The sequence below is a fragment of the Oncorhynchus masou genome, chromosome 29 (assembly GCF_036934945.1).
Source record: "Oncorhynchus masou masou isolate Uvic2021 chromosome 29, UVic_Omas_1.1, whole genome shotgun sequence".
Taxonomy (NCBI): Eukaryota; Metazoa; Chordata; class Actinopteri; order Salmoniformes; family Salmonidae; genus Oncorhynchus; species Oncorhynchus masou.
The window spans coordinates 38,250,669-38,268,064 of record NC_088240.1 but is presented as its reverse complement, the minus strand read 5'-3'; the positions used below and the strand labels follow the sequence as shown (position 1 = coordinate 38,268,064).

The 17,396-nt window shown below is 40.7% G+C and overlaps 1 protein-coding gene across 3 annotated transcripts in view; it reads right to left on the bottom strand.

The window, feature by feature from the left end:
- tlk1a (tousled-like kinase 1a) overlaps positions 1-14,586 on the bottom strand; it is a 30,970-nt gene extending 16,384 nt beyond the window's left edge. The window contains exons 1-2 of one of the 3 annotated variants that reach the window (XM_064944784.1): positions 14,548-14,586; positions 14,280-14,395 (exon numbers count right to left, since the gene is read on the bottom strand). In XM_064944784.1, coding sequence (XP_064800856.1) covers positions 14,280-14,388 — 109 coding nt within the window. In that variant the 5' untranslated portion in view covers positions 14,389-14,395; positions 14,548-14,586. Of the gene's footprint in view, positions 1-14,279; positions 14,396-14,547 lie in introns of those variants that run through there. The other 2 variants (XM_064944785.1, XM_064944786.1) reach the window with 2 other exon arrangements.
- Positions 14,587-17,396: the final 2,810 nt, after the last annotated feature.

The window sequence follows — 17,396 nt, the reverse complement described above, 5'->3', positions numbered from 1 at the left end:
GGAGTGTTTTCCTCAAATTTGCTTTGTTAGCCTTGTGACTAGGGGGCAGTATTTTCATTCTTGGAAAACTAACGTTCCCGTAGTAAAACAGGATATATTTTGTCAGGACAAGATGCTAGAATATGCATATAATTGACAGCTTAGGATAGAAAACACTAAAATTTCCCAAACTGTAAAAATATTGTCTGAGTATAACAGAACTGATGTTGCAGGCGAAAGCCTGAGAAAAATCCAATCCGGAAGTGCCTCATGTTTTGAAAGCGCTGCGTTCCAATTGAGCAGTGAATGGGTTATTAACCAGATTACTCTTTCTCCGTATTCCCAAAGGGGTCTACAGCGTTGTGACGTAGTTTTACGCATTTATGTTGAAGAATACCCGTAAGCGGCTACATTGCGCAAGTGGTCACCTGATGGCTCCCATAGTGACTCTCGCGTAAAATACAGAGGTAGCTATTATTCCAATCGGTCCTACTGAAAAACTAATTGCCCCGACGGATATATTATCGAATAGATATTTGAAAAACAACTTGATGATTGATTATGAACAACGTTTGGCATGTTTGTCGATATTATGGAGCTAATATGGAATATTTTTCAGCGTTTTCATGACTGCAATTTCCAGGCAAATGTGAAGAACAAACGGAGCTATTTCGCCTACAAAAATAGTTTTGGAAAAAAGGAACATTTGCTATCGAACTGGGAGTCTCGTGAGTGAAAACATCCGAAACTCAAAGGTAAACGATTTAATTTGATTGCTTTTCTGATTTCCGAGACCAAGTTACCTGCTGCAAGCTGGACAAAATGCTATGCTAGGCTATCGATAAACATACAAATTCTTGTCTAGCTTTGGCTGTAAAGCATATTTTGAAAATGATGACAGGGTGATTAACAAAAGGCTAAACTGTGTCTCAATATATTTCATTTGTGATTTTCATGAATAGGAATACTTTCTAGGAATATTTATGTCCGTTGCGTTATGCTAATTAGTGTCACTCGATGATTACGCTCCCGCATGCGGGATGGGTAGTCACTAGAGGTAAAAGCCCCGAGCTACAATAAATTGCGGCCTCAGGATGCGTGGTTTCCAGTTGACACAAAGTCCAGTGTAGTTCCTTGAAGGCCGTAGTGGTATTGGCTTGAGGGGGAATATACACGGCTGTGATTATAACATAAGAGAATTGTCTTGGGAGGTAATACGGTCGTCACTTGATTGTGAGGCATTCTAGGTCGGGTAAACAAAAGGACGTGAGATCCCTGTACGTTATCACAATCACACCATGAGTAGTTAATCATACACCTCCACCTTTCTTCTTCTTCCCGGGGAGTTCTTTTTTCCCCCCATCTGTTCGATGTACTGAGAACCCAGCTGGCTGTATGGACGGGCACAGTATATAAGGAGAGTCATGATTCCGTAAACCAGTATGTTACAATCCCAAGATAGACATCAGGGATCTGAGCTCATCTACTTTACTGTCCAGGGACTGAACATTAGCAAGTAATATACACTCGGAAGCGCTGGATGAAGTCCACGCCGAATACCTCTTCCCGCCAGCAGCGTCTTGGAGCAGCCTCTGGGATAAGTTTGATTACCAGTTGTGCATTTGGTTTGCTAATTTAGTAGCTAGTTAGCCATCTAGCGGAATAGTTTGCTTCATCCAAAATGAAGCATTTGCTTGGTAACAGCAGAGACTACCTTGCTGGATCATGAGTAGTGCTGCACCGATACATTTTTTTGGCTGATACCGATATTTTCCTTGCAAAAAAAAAAAAAACTACAGATATTTAACAATTTGGCGGCCTTAAGCATTCTAGTACAGTTAAATAGTTAACACGCACACACACGGACACTGCGGTCTACGGCACTGTATCTCAGTGCAGGCGGCGTCACTACAGTCCCTGGTTCGAATCCAGGCTCTATCACACCAAACATGCACAGCATGACAGTATACCCAGAGAATTCTTTCAGAACAGAAAGCTTCAGGAAAAAGTGCTTCGACAGTGGAAGTCAGTCAGCTAGAAGGCATTGATGTCATTTTAATAAAGGTGATAAGCAGAAATAAGGGAGTACTCTCACATAGTAGTATATGTGAGTTTCTTTTTCAAACAATCCCCTGGCCTTGTACACAGCTAATAGCTAACATTATCCAAAGCAAGCAACCCTATCAGTAGCTAGATAAGTAACATCTTTGCCTCTTTATGTAATACATGTATCACTAGCCACTTTAAACTATGCCACTTTGTTTATATACTCATCTCATATGTATATACTGTACTCGATACCATCTACTGTATCTTGCCTATGCTGCTCTGTACCATCACTCATTCATATATCTTTATGTACATATTCTTTATCCCCCTACACTTGTGTGTATAAGACAGTAGTTTTGGAATTGTTAGCTAGATTACTTGTTGGTTATTACTGCATTGTCGGAACTGGAAGCACAAGCATTTCGCTACACTCTCATTAACATCTGCTAACCATGTGTATGTGACAAATAAAATTTGATTTGATTTAACAGCACAGATTAAAAATGATCAGGTCTACTGGACATCTTACTGTAGAAATGATTGTTGAAAACAAGTCTAGGTTGGAACTAGAGGTCGACCGATTATGATTTTTCAACACTGATACCGATTTATTGGAGGACCAAAAAAAGCTGATACAGATTAGTCGGCCGATTTAATTTTTTAAATTTATTTGTAATAATGACAATTACAACAATACTGAATGAACACTTATTTTAACTTAATATAATACATCAATCAAATATATTTAGCCTCAAATAAATAAACATGTTCAATTTGGTTTAAATAATGCAAAAACAAAGTGTTGGAGAAGAAAGTAAAAGTGCAATATGTGTATGTTTCATAACCTTTGACTATTGGATGTTCTTATAGGCACTATACTATTGCCAGTGTAACAGTATAGCTTCAGTCCCTCTCCTCGCCCCTACCTGTGCTCGAACCAGGAACACGTCGACCACAGCCACCCGCGAAGCATCGTTACCCATCGCGCCACAAAAGCCACGGCCCTTGCAGAGCAAGGGGAACAACTACTCCAAGTCTCAGAGCGAATGACGTTTGAAACGCTATTAGCGCGCACCCCACTAACTAGCTAGCCATTTCACATCGGTTACACCAGCCTAATCTCGGGAGTTGATAGGCTTGAAGTCATAAACAGCGCAATGCTTGAAGCATTGCGAAGAGCTGCAGGCTAACGCACGGAAGTGCTGTTTGAATGAATGCTTACGAGCCTGGTACTGCCTACCACCGCTCAGTCAGACTGCTCTATCAAATCATAGACTTAATTATAACATAACACACAGAAATATGCACCGTAGGTCATTAATATGGGCAAATCCGGAAACGATAATTTCCAAAATAAAACGTTTATTCTTTCAGTGAAATACAGAACCGTTCTGTATTTTATCTAACGGGTGGAATCCATAAGTCTAAATACTATTTATAAGTCTAAACACAATTTCTCTAGTTTAATATTGCCTGCTAACATGAATTTCGTTTTACTAAATATGCAGGTTTAAAAATATATACTTCTATGTATTGATTTTAAGAAAGGCATTGATGTTCATGGTTAGGTACATTCGTGCAACTATTATGCTTTTCGCAAATGCGCCTTTGTTAAATCATCCCCCGTTTGGCGAAGTTGGCTGCCTTTGTTAGGAAGAAACAGTCACAGTTCACAATGAGCCAGGCGGCCTAAACTGCTGCATATACCCCGATTCTGTTGCACAGAACGCAAGTGACACAATTTCCCTAGTTAAAAGAAATTCATGTTAGCAGGCAATATTAACTAAATATGCAAGTTTAAAAAATATATACTTGTGTATTCATTTTAAGAAAGGCGTTGACGTCTATGGTTAGGTACACATTGGTGCAACGACGGTGCTTTTTTTGCAAAAGCGCTTGTTAAATCACCCGTTTGCAAAGTAGGCTATGATTCAATGTTAAATTAACAGGCACCGCATTGATTATATGCAACGCAGGACAAGCTAGATAAACTAGTAATATCAACCATGTGTAGTTAACTAGTGATTATGTTAAGATTGATTGTTTTTTATGAGATACGTTTAACTTCTCTAGGGTAGGGGGCACTTTTCACCTCTGGATGAAGTGTGCCAAAAGTAAACTGCCTGCTACTCAGGCTCAGAAGCTAGGATATGCATATAATTGGTAGATTTGGATATAAAACTAAAGTTGCCAAAACTGTTAAAATAATGTCTGAGTATAACAGAACTGATTTGGAAGGTGAAAACCTGAGAAATATCCATCCAGGAAGTAGGATTTTTTGTTTGTTTGTAGTTTTCTATTCAATGCCATTACAGTATCCATTGACTTAGGACTCAAATTGCAGTTCGTATGCCTTCCACTAGATGTCAACCGTCTTTATAAATGGTTTCAGGCTTGTATTCTGAAAAATGAGGGAGTAAGACCAGTCAATGGCTGGACCCTAAAGTGTCAGAAAGCTTTTTCATGCGCAATCCCAAGAGCGCACCTTTCTCGTTTACCTTTTATATTGACAACATTATTGTCCGGTTGAAATATTGATTATTTAGGCTAAAAACCTGAGGATTGAATATAAACATCATTTGACATGTTTCTATGAACTTTACGGATACAATTTGGATTTTTTTGTCTGCCTGTTGTGACTGTGTTTGGATATAAAGAGAGACTATCAAACAAAACTAACATTTATTGAGTAAATGAATGTCTGAGTGCAACCATATGAAGATCAAAGGTAAGTGATTCATTCTCTCTCTATTTCTGACTTGTGTAACTCTTCTACTTGGCTGGTTACTGTTTAATGATGTCTGTTGGGCGATGTTCTCAAATAATTGCATGGTATGCTTTTGCCGGAAAGCCTTTTTGAAATCTGACACCGTGGTTGGATTCACAAGAAGTTAATCTTTAAACCTATGCATAACACGCATGTTTTCTGAAGTTTTATAAATCAGTATGTTTTTGAATTTGGCGCTTTGCAATTTCACTGGAAGTTGGTCAGGTGGGACGCTACCGTCGCACGTACCCTAGAGAGGTTAATGCAAGCTAGCACCTTACCTTGGCTCCTTGCTGCACTCGCATAACAGGTAGTCAGCCTGCCACGCAGTCTCCTCGTGGAGTGCAATGTAGTCGGCCACAATCGGTGTCCAAAAATGCTGATTTCCGATTGTTATGAAAACTTGAAATTGGCCCTAATTAAATCGGCCATTCCGATTAATCGGTCGACCTCTAGTTGGAACCGTTGCTGTTAAAATACAAGTAATAATTTTTTATTCTGAACTGGAATAAACTGATTGCTTCAAAAAGTCAAAAATCTCGTTTCAAACACAGTTCTGGGTTGCTCATCTACAGCAGGAAGCAGTCTCCTGCCTAACTGAGAAAGCAGTAGATGTTCTGGTCCTGTTTGGCCCCAAATACCTATGTCAATCAGGGTTCTCAACTCTGGATTACTTAAACAAGTACAGAAACAGTCTCAATGCTGAGCATGAGTGTACACTCAATGCTGAGTGTTACACTGTCAGAAACTGAGCCCAGAATAGACCTACTTGTTGAAACACCTCTAATTAGGACTGTGTGTGTGTGTTAACGGTCTACATCCATGTGATTGAAATTAAAAATATATTTTAAAACAATTTAACTAGGCAAGTCAGTTAAAAACAATCATTATTTACAATGACGGCCTACCCTAGAAGACACTGGGATAATTGTGCACATCCCTATTAGACTTCCAAACACGGCCAGAGGTGATACAGCCTGGATCAGTTTATTCCAATTCAGAATACATTTTTTTTTTAAAGGGGCTATTTTAACAGCAACAGCTCCAACCTAGACTTTTGACAATTTCTACAGTAAGATGTACATTAGGCCTGATCATTTCACATCTGTACTGTTACTTAGTGCAACCCTATCAAAAAGCCCGTGTGTCTGTTCTGTTACCAATCAGTTTGTTCCTTCAGCATGAAAATTATTTATTTAATTTTAAACCGCAACAGTTCCAACAGACATGTAAGAGTTTTTAAATGGAGGAAAATAAACATTACTAGCTATTTATATGGCCATTTCATTGTTATTTGTTTGTCAATATGCATTAAACAAATGCAATAAGGGCAATGAAATGTACCAATATTTACATATAGTTGCATATGTTCTTAAGCTTGGATCCCAGGAAAAACAGAATTTCTAATTCGGGTCCCAGGCTAAAAAAAAAGTTTAAGAACCCCTGATCTAAAGTCACACTGTTGCTACCGCCTGTAAAAACTCAGTCCAGTTCAAAGTGAATGATGGCGGGCCCTTGTGGCAAATGGCTTATTTGCATAAAGGCCTACTGTAGCTCTGGTTGGCTATGGCACACTGGTCTGTGAAAACTCCCATCCTGGACGAGGCCAATGTTTAGGTTTTATTTACTCCATTGTCTATTAATTGTCCAAACACACAGTCTGCTCTTCCACTAGATTGCTATAGAATTTTCACATTTACAGACTGGGAATGACAGTATGAAAACAACCAAATATGTACTCGCTTGTCAGGTAACGTAAAACAGTTGTCATTCTTCCTGGGGGTTAAAAGGGGTCCTAAAATTCCAAGTCAAACAACTAAATGATGTTCTTAGTAACAGCTTAGACTCTTAAGGATTAACTGCAAGGTAATGTCGGGATTGACTAGGAATCCTGAAGACCTTCAGAATACGCTTGAAGATCAGTCCTGAGGAATACCCCAACCATATAAGGTTGCATAGAATCTGTTAAAAGGCATTATCAAAGAGCTATCCACTTGGTTAAAACTAAAGGATGTGATAAAGCAAAACTAATGAGGGTTGTTCCCTTGTCACGCACAAAACAGCTGAAAGCAATTTCCTGAAGTCTGAAATGTTTAATAGGCAAAATGTCTGGTTACGTCATGTCTCAACAGAGAAAGGGAGATGTAATGTCCTAAATTTATACCCACGATAACATTTTATAAAACACTAAAATAGCTTAATCCCAGTACATGGGATTACATGACCACAATCTGCATGGTGAGTATTCAAGGCAAACAGGCAAACTTGATATAGAGCACCTAGTGTCATGACACTTGTGTAATATATAAGTATATGGACAGCCCTTCAGAATTAGTGGATTAGGCCATTTCAGCCACACCCGTTGCGGACAGGTGTATAAAATCAAACACACAGCCATACAATCTCCATAGACAAACATTGACAGTAGAATGGCATTACTGAACAGCTCAGTGACTTTCAACGTAGCAGTCATACGATGCCACCTTTCCAACAAGTTAGTTTGTCAAATTTCTACTCTGCTAGAGCTGCCCTGGTCAACTGTAAGTGCTGTTATTGTGAAGTCAAAACTTCTAGGAGCAACAACGGCTCATTCGCAAAGTGATAAGCCGATTATGATTTTTCAACACATATACCGATTGGAGGACCAAAAAAGCCGATACTTATTATTATTTTTTTTTTTACTTTAAAACGGCAGATTCTTTATTTATAATAATGACAATTACAACAATACTGAATGAACACTTATTTTAACTTAATATAATACATCAATAAAATCAATTAAGCCTCAAGTAAATAATGAAACATGTTGAATTTGGTTTAAATAATGAGAAAGTAAAAGTGCAATACGTGCTATGTAAGAAAGCTAACGTTTCAGTTCCTTGCTCAGAACATATGAAAGTTGGTGGTTCCTTTTAACATAAGTCTTCAATATTCCCAGGTAAGGCGTTTTAGGTATTATAGGACTATTTCCCTTTATACCATTTGTATTTCAGTAACCTTTGACTATTTGATGTTCTTATAGCGAGTTTAGTATTGCCAGTGTAACAGTATAGCTTCCGTCCCTCTCCTCGCTTCTCTCTGGGCTCGAACCAGCAACCCAACGACAACAGCCACCATCGAAGCAGCGTTGCCCATGCAGAGCAAGGGGATCAACTACTAGAAGGCTCAGAATGAGTGACGTTTGAAACGCTATTAGCGCGCGTTAACTAGCTAGCCATTTCACTTCGGTTACACCAGCCTCATCTCGGGAGCAGCGCAGGACGCACAACGAAGAGCTGCTGGCAAAACGCAAAGAAAGTGCTGTTTGAATGAATGTTTACGCGCCTGCTTCTGCCTACCACCGCTCAGTCAGATACTTAGATACTTGTATTCTCAGTCAGGTTATATGCAACGCAGGACACGCTAGATAATATCTAGTAATATCATCAACCATGTGTAGTTAACTAGTGATTATGATTGATTGTTTTTTATAAGATACGTTTAATGCTAGCTAGCAACTTACCATGGCTTACTGCATTCGCGTAACAGGTAGTCTCCTTGTGGAGTGCAACGAGAGAGAGACAGGTCGTTATTGCGTTGGATTAGTTAACTGTAAAGATGCAAGATTAGCTCCCCCGAGCTGACAAGGTGAAACTGTCGTTCTGCCAAGGTGAAACTCTGTCGTTCTGCCCCTGAACAAGGCAGTTAACCCACCGTTCCTAGGCAGTCATTGAAAATAAGAATGTGTTCTTAACTGACTTGCCTAGTTAAAGGTAAAAAATAAAATAATAATTTAAAAATTGGCAAATCGGCGCCCAAAAATACTGATTGTTATGAAAACTTAAAATCTAAACAAAACCACCTAAAAGTAATCTTTCCTCAGTTGCAACACTCACTACAGAGTTCCAAACTGCCTCTGGAAGCAACGTCAGCACAAGAACTGTTTGTAGGGAGCTTCATGAAATGGGTTTCCATGGTCGAGCAGCCGCACACAAGCCTATGCTCACAATGCGCAAATGCCAAGCGACAGCTGATGTAAAGCCCACTGTCATTGGACTCTGGAGCAGTGGAAACACATTCTCTGGAGTGATGAGCTACGTATCACCATCTGGCAGGCCAATGGACAAATCTGGGTTTGGCGGATACCAGGAGAAGGCCACCTGCCCCAATGCATAGTGCCAACTGTAAAGTTTGGTGGAGAAGGAATAATGGTCTGGAGCTGTTGTTCATAGTTCGGGCTAGGCCCCTTAATCTTAAAGCTACAGTATACAATGACATTCTAGACGATTCTGTGCTTCCTACTTTGTGGCAACATTTTGGGGAAGGCCCTTCAGCATGACAAGGCCCCGGTGTACAAAGCGAGGTCCATACAGAAATGGTTTGAGATAGTCATGAATGAACTTGACTGGCCTGCACAGATTCCTGACCTCAACCCTGTAGAACACCGTAGGGATGAATTGGAACTCCGACTGGGAGCCAGGCCTCGACCAATATCAGTGCCCGACCTCAGTAATGCCCGTGGCTGAATGGAAGCAAGTCCCCGCAGCAATGTTCCAACATCTAGTGGAAAGCCTTCCCAGAAGAGTGGAGACTTAAAGCAGCAAAATGTAGGGACCAACATCATATTAATGCCCATGATTTTGGAACGAGACGGTCAACAGGCAGCTATCCACATACTTTTGGGTCATGTAGTGTATGAGTTTCGATAATAGCCTATGCTAGATCTTTATCATTTCACATGTAAACAGGGATTTAAACTAGTAGACTACATCCGAGACAGAGAATAGGATTGGACTGTCTCCCTAAAGCCTAAAGGCCTCTGGGAGACAGCTGACATAGCCTTGCTCTAACAAGAGCTCCATTTTGTATCAACAAAGGGCTATGAGGTCTCTTAACACCTGTTCAGTCAGTGCATCATGTCTGCTGCAACACTTCCTCTGTCAGAGCACAGATAGGACTAATGCCAGAGAGACACTGATTATTTACATATATCTTACCAAATGCAATGACGGTCAAAAGTGAATCTACATCTCGGGTACTGCCATAAATCTTCTGAATTCTGCTCAACTATCCAGTAAAGTTAAAGACAGGGTGGAGGAAACGCCTAAATAAAAGCCAAAGCTCTAGATGTATATCCTTTACAGACATCAGGTTTCCTCAGAGCAGTCAGTGTGTCCAGTACAAGCCCCTTTACTCTGGCCAGTACAGTTCATGGTGGTTTCCCACCAGCTTGTGGTTTACAGCACCCACAGACAAGACGACACCGTTCCTCCACCTTGTCTAATATGAGCCTGGAGAACAATGCAGGCCTGTCTCCAAGACAATTCCCACAAGTGTAGTAGGCCCAAGGGACCTGGGCCTGGCTGTTTCACTTGGCTTTGACAGAGTGCACCAACGTATCAGAGCTGGAACAGAGAAGAAAGAACATGTACATCAAATTCTTCTCTGGCAGTTTTCTTAAAATCAAACACCCTTACATCAACCTATCAACTAAACTACAAAATACATTGTTCTGAAGAAAAAAAAAGTCTGCGAGAGCTAGACTGTCTAAAACTAGGCCAGATAATATTTCCCTACATTGATCGCTCATTAGTGCTACTGTTTTTAAAAAAGTGCTGCCACCAGTGACATGGCAATTGTAATTTGTTCCCTGTACTGGCTTCACATCAAAATCCAAAGGAACCATCTGGCTACCCATCGTTTCAATACACTTTCCTCACCTACAATTTCAAATTCCCCTGAGAAACGGAACACTCCTGTTCATCTTACAAGAATGTCCACTGCAAGAAAAATATTTAATTGCCAGGGCATAGCCTAATTGTATAGCTCATATCATATACGTGCTACCATTCTATGATGTCAACTACCCTGTAATCTATATTAGAGTTTGCTTTTCATCTGCAGTCTGTGGATGCTGCAATACCAGATGCAGGCAGTCTCTCTAAAGTGAAATATGCAAAAGAAAGAAAAACACCCTGGGGACAAAGGATCAGATACCACAGCAGGTTCCAAGACACCCAAGATGGATGCCCCTTAAGCTCATTTGTGGACTAGAGGTGAAATAAATGTGGTGCACTTGGGCTCTAGGGAATCAATGTACAAACCCAGGACAGTGCAACAATGTTATGCAGCTCCTTTTGGAAAGATGAATTTGATTTAATATAATTGTATGTAACAGCTGCCCAAGTGGAACTTGTGGAATAAGGTATTTTGTATGTTTCACCAATACTGTAATAAGCAGCAGATATGCACAACAATAACAATATAGTTAATCAAAAGTAGAAAAGTTGAAAGAATGTGACAAAATGAAAAGACAGCCATCATTTACAATACAGCCTAACAAAAACAAGAGAGGTTAAGGTGATGGGGAGTACGGTAATGTTATGGCTTGCCAGTAGATATTTCAGTGCAACATGAAGTAACTTGAGAAATGTCATGTAAGGATGATGTAACACAGTAAATAATACTAGACTTAAAATGCCAAATATCTACTTCAGATCTAGGTTGTCACGTCACTTTAATTTCCTTATGATGGTCTGAAGAACCAGGCTACTAGACAAGGCTCTCACTTTACAGCAGCATCTCAGTGCATACTCATACGCACCACCATTAACTTGGTAGTAAACAAAACAAAAACTATGGTTCTTTTAAAATAAAAGCATAATCTTGCGTTGAGCGCACTTGGATTCTGCAGTCGTTTTCATATTTTAAAAAGCATGGAGTGTAAGCCCTCTCTTTGGGAAGGAGGGATGATTTCCTAGACATTCTGCATAAATAAGTAGCCAATACATTCCAAGCAACCAAATTCAAGCCCCTGCACAAGCCAGTGGTTGAACCCTTAGAATGCTGTGGATGTCATTTGAGCTCCATGCTGTGCAACATAGTGTCCACCTGTTGACAGACAGACACTTGGACAGTCATTCAAAAATTATTTTGGCATAAGACTAGGCCTATAGCTTAGATTCAGATCAAAATAAGTGGCACAATTTGTATAAAACCACCAGAAAATGTACTTTGACAACTATAGGCTAACTAGAGGATGCAGTTAATCTACTCATATTTCAACACTAAATGTTTTCCCATGCATGTAGGTCTTAATGTCTAATTAGGTAGTGAACAGAGTAAGTTTAGTACGCATTAGACAATTGTAATACTTTGATGCAGTTTAGCCTACTTTCTTGACATCAGTGGCCTTCTATACTAAGGGGTACTGTGCTCAGTATTTTTTGGGTTACAAACTAAAAAAAATAGCCATCTAAAGAATGTTACCAACTAACACAATGTCTAGAAATCAGTTAATCACTGCTGACAGAACATTTGCTCTAAATACATTACATGACCAAAAGTATGTGGACACCTGGTCATCAAACATCTCATTCCAAAATTCTGGGCATTAATATGGAGTTGGTCCCCCCTTTGCTGCTATATAACAGCCTCCACTCTTCTGAAAGGCTTTCCACTAGATGTCGGAAGATTGCTGCGGGAACATGCTTTCATTCAGGCACGAGCATTAGTGAGGTCGGGCACTGATGTTGGGCAATTAGGCCACGCTCGCAGTCGGCGTTTCAATTCATCCCAAAGATGTTTGATGGGGTTGAGGTCAGGGCTCTGCAGCCCAGTCCTTCCACACTGATCTCGACAAACCATTTCTGCATGTACCTCGCTTTGTTCACGGATGCATTGTCATGCTGAAACAGGAAAAGGCCTTCCCCAAACTGTTGCCACAAAGTTGGAAGCACAGAATCGTCTAGAATGTAATAGCGTAGGCCTAACCATGAAAAACATCCCCAGACCATTATTCCTCCTCCACCAAACTTTACCGTTGGCACAATGGATTGGGGCAGTTAGCGTTCTCCTGGCATCCGCCAAACCCAGATTGGTCCGTTGGCTGCCAGATGGTAAAGCATGCTTTTTCACTCCAGAGAACACGTTTCCACTGCTCCAGAGTCTAATTGCAGGGGGGTTGAATTTAGAAGACACCCAGTTAAAATTGTATAAATTTTTCTCCACGAAGGTATCCAAGCATGTACACTGCCATCTTGTCCATTTCATATCTTCTCTCATTGAGACAGGTGTATGTCCACCCCAAAGTGCTACATATCGTCGCACTCACCTGTCTGGATCAATGAGCGAAGATTTGAAAATAGACATTATTGTGGCATACACATTGGCAGGCCAGTCTACTTTCCACATTATTTAACACCTGATTTACTTAACAAAACGCTCATCAATAGGTAGTCCAGGTAAGGCATGACATGGCACAAGGGGGGCTTTCTTTGTTCTCCATTGCTCCTTAAGCAAAGGGGAGGCCGATGACATAACGTCCCATAAAACCAACTCCATGAATGCCCTATTCCTTGAAGTTGGCAGTCGTGCCTAAAAAACACACCTTTTTTCCCCTTTCGTGTGTGTAGTTTCCTGTATTTATCCTTGGGATATCGCTCTTCAACAGGAAATGTTCAAAAACGCACTGGAGGATGTCTTTAAGGCCGTCAAATGATCCGTGCTAGGCCAAACAGTACCTAATATGTAATGGCTAATGAGCATCACATTAGCCCGCTACATCTAGACTTGTGTCGGAAGTAATACACTGCCCAATTACAAACTATTGCCACCGTCCTGTCAACGCAAGCCATTGAAAATACCATGGTGTGCCCTCATTAGCATAGTGATAGTTGGATACATAATTTAGTCAAGGAGTGCAATTCAATTATGATTATAAGCCCCAGTTTCTGAATCTGATATGGTCAATTGTACATTGGGTTTCCACAGCACAGTGTACCTAGCTGGTTACTGCAATAAAAAAGGTGTCATCCCGACTTCGTTTCAAAGGAAAGGAGGGTCGCCAGACATGCATTGGCTAGCTATTGATATGTTGTTGAAATATATATATTTGAAAATCATTTCATACAGTCCACAGAATTCCGTTTAGATCTGGCACTACTGAATCCATAGGTCCATGTCATCTCTCGACCCTGATTTAAATCTGACATATTAGCTTGCTGTCTAGCAAATGCAACATTCAACAACCGATAATAGCTAGCTAGCTAACGCTGTCAACGTAGCTAGCCGGTGGAGACAGCTAGCTAGCAGTATGTAGTTAAACTACCTAGCTATATTAGCTGGATAGCAAATTCTCTACTGTTGATAACTTAGGCTACATCAGTTCTGTAGTCAGTTAGCCAACTAGCTAACTACTCCACTTCAGCATGTAAACATCTACAATCTTCACTTATATTGCAAACAAATAACAAACGTATCAGTAGTTTGGGTACTGTGGCTAACGTTACCTAGCTAACGTTCCTCATGTGTTATTTCTCGTGGACATTTGCAGACACCACCAGCAAACACTCGTCTGTAGTGGCTAGCTAGCAGGCTGCTGCACACCATGGCTTCGGTGTTACTCAGTTGCAATTCATTTCAAGATTACTCTTAACACGTACCACAAAACGACACAAAACATGTAACTAGCAAATACTTTTGGTATCAATAATATTATTTTTACCTCCCTTGGCCTTCACCACTGCCGTGATATGTTGCTGAGAAAGGGACGTGGAGATCTGGGACCAAGATGGCGTCCCCTCCAAACTTCCACTGTTACTTTGGACACTCATCAAGCTACTTTTTGAAACGATAAAGCAAACAAACACCGCTGTCAGTGGCAGTGAAATCTGGTGATTTAAAAAAAATCCTGGCAATATTTAGATATTTGTCCAGCTACCATCGGTAATCTCACAAAATGTTGGAATGTAACATTTTTGGACACAACCCACCTTAAGACCTCTGCGGTGGATCTTTAAGTTCCCTTTGTAAAATGAACTAAATAAGCTACCTTACATCAAACGTCACGCATCGTGTGCAAACATTATCGCGAGGTTCATGCTCCTAGGCTAAAATGTCACTAGTGGAAAAAGCCATCCAAATTGTGTGGAATAGAATATAGTAATTTATATACTGTATTATCAGTGTACATTTCGTTTAGAAATGGATACAGCAGTATATAGACATGCACACACATGATACAATATGTAATACAAACATAGCCGTGTGAAGTAGCACCCCTTGAAAAATCTTGAAGCAAAGAATATATATATATATAGCTCGTCTGTATATGCACTGGGCCTTTACTAGTCCTGTATTAGCGGACTGATATATAACCATCTAGAACAGGAATCATCTACAGCTATTTTTTCTTGAGCGGATGGTCAGGAGGCTGGAACATAATTACAAATCATTTCTAGACTGCAAATTGACCGCAATCATTTTGTTATATATATTTTTATTTAACCTTTATTTAACTAGGCAATAAGCCCTGACATATATAATATTTTGTTAAAACAATAATTTTGCACCTTGCTAACATTGCTATGATATCACATATATCGCTCTATTATGCGTTATATTATGCGTCTATTATGCAAATTAAATCACTTGGTGCCTCCTGGGTGGCGCAGTGGTCTAGGGCACTGCATCACAGTGCTAGCTGTGCCACCAGAGACTCTGGGTTTGCGCCCAGGCCGCAACCGGGAGGCCCGTGGGGCAATGCACAGTTGGCCTAGTGTCATCCGGGTTAGGGAGGGCTTGGCCGGTAGGGATATCCTTGTCTCATCGCGACTGTGCACGCTAACCAGGACACCAGGTGCACGGTGTGTGGCTTGGTTGGGTTGTGTTTCGGAGGACGCATGGCTTTTGACCTTCGTCTCTCCCGAGCCCGTACGGGAGTTGTAGCGATGAGACAAGATAATAACTACTAACAATTGGATACCATGAAAAGGGGGTAAAATACACCCAAAAATAAATAAATCACTTGGAGCTGATTTGCTTGTGTTCTTAAATGTCCAACATTTTAAAAAAATCTTAAAACTTGGGGGGTTAAATAAAATCCCCCACAGTTCGAATTTGAGTATCTGTTATAAAAGTATATATGAGGTCCCAAGCACTTTTAGCACTATGAAATACCTAAAAGTATTTTTTTTGACCTAGAGTTAGAAAATAAGCAAACATAAAAGCACACAATAATAGCTACTGAATCATTTTTATTCAAACAGTTTACTGCTAAACAAACAGGAAACCTCTCATCCAGAGGCGGCACAGTGGCCGGCGACATTAATGCAGGGAAACTGTTTCACCTAATTTCTACCAGCATGGTAAATGTGCAACCAGAAAGAAAAAAACCTCTAGACCACCTTTACTCCACACACAGAGATGCGTGCAAAGCTCTCCCTCACCCTCCATTAGGCAAATCTGACCATAATTATATCCTCCTGATTCCTGCTTACAAGCAAATACTAAAGGAGGAAGCACAAACCGGGATGTGTTCTGGGATTCTTCCGATGGCATTGAGGAGGACATCAGTCACTGGCTTCATCAATAAGTGCATCGATGACATCATCTCCACAGTGACCATACGTACGTACCCAAACCAGAAGCCATGGATTACAGGCAACATCCGCACTGAGCTAAAGGGTAAAACTGCCACTTTCAAGGAGCGGGACTAACCCGGACGCTTATAAGAAATCCCGCTATGCCCTCTGACAAACCATCGAACAGGCAAAGCGTCAAAACAGGACTAAGACTGAATAATACTACAACGGCTCCGACCCTTGTCGGTTGTGACAGGGCTTGCAAACTAATACAGACAACAAAAGGGAAGCACAGCCGCGAGCTGCACAGTGACTCAAGCCTACCAGACAAGCTAAATTACTTCTATGCTTGCCTTGAGGTAAGCAACACTGAAGCATGCATGAGAGCATCAGCTGTTCCAGATGACCGTGTGATCACGCTCTCCATAGCCGATGTGAGCAAGACCTTTAAACAGGTCAACATTCACAAGGCCGTGGGGCCAGACAGATTACCAGGATGTGTACTCCAAGCATGCGCTGACTATCTGGCAAGTGTCTTCACATGTCTTCACATATTTTCATCCTGTCCCTGACTGAGTCTGTAATACCAACATGTTTCAAGCAGACCACCATAGTCCCTGTGCCCAAGAAAGCCCCCCAGCACTCGCGTTGGTAGACATGAATTGCTTTGAAAGGCTGGTTATGGCTCACAACAACACCAACATCCTGGAAACCTTAGACCCACTCCAATTGGCATACAGCCCCAACAGATCCACAGATGACGCAATCTCAATTACACTCCACACTGCCCTTTCCCACCTGGACAAAAGGAACATCTACAGTTTAAGTCAGAAGTTAACATACACCTTAGCAAAATACATTTAAACTCACTTTTTCACAATTACTGACATTTATTCCTAGTAAAAATGCCCTGTCTTAGGTCAGTTAGGATCACCCCTTTATTTTAAGAATGTGAAATGTCAGAATAATAGTTGAGAGAATGATTTATTTCATCTTTTATTTCTTTCATCACTTTCCCAGTGGGTCAGAAGTTTACATACACTCAATTAGTATTTGGTAGCATTGCCTTTAAATTGTTTAACATGGGTCAAACATTTTGGGTAGCCTTCCACAAGCTTCCCACAATAAGTTGTGTGAATTTTGGCCCATTCCCCCTGACAGAGATGGTGTAACTGAGTCAGGTTTGTAGGCCTCCTTGCACGTACACACTTTTTCAGTTCTGCCCATAAATGTTCTATATGATTGAGTTCAGGGCTTTG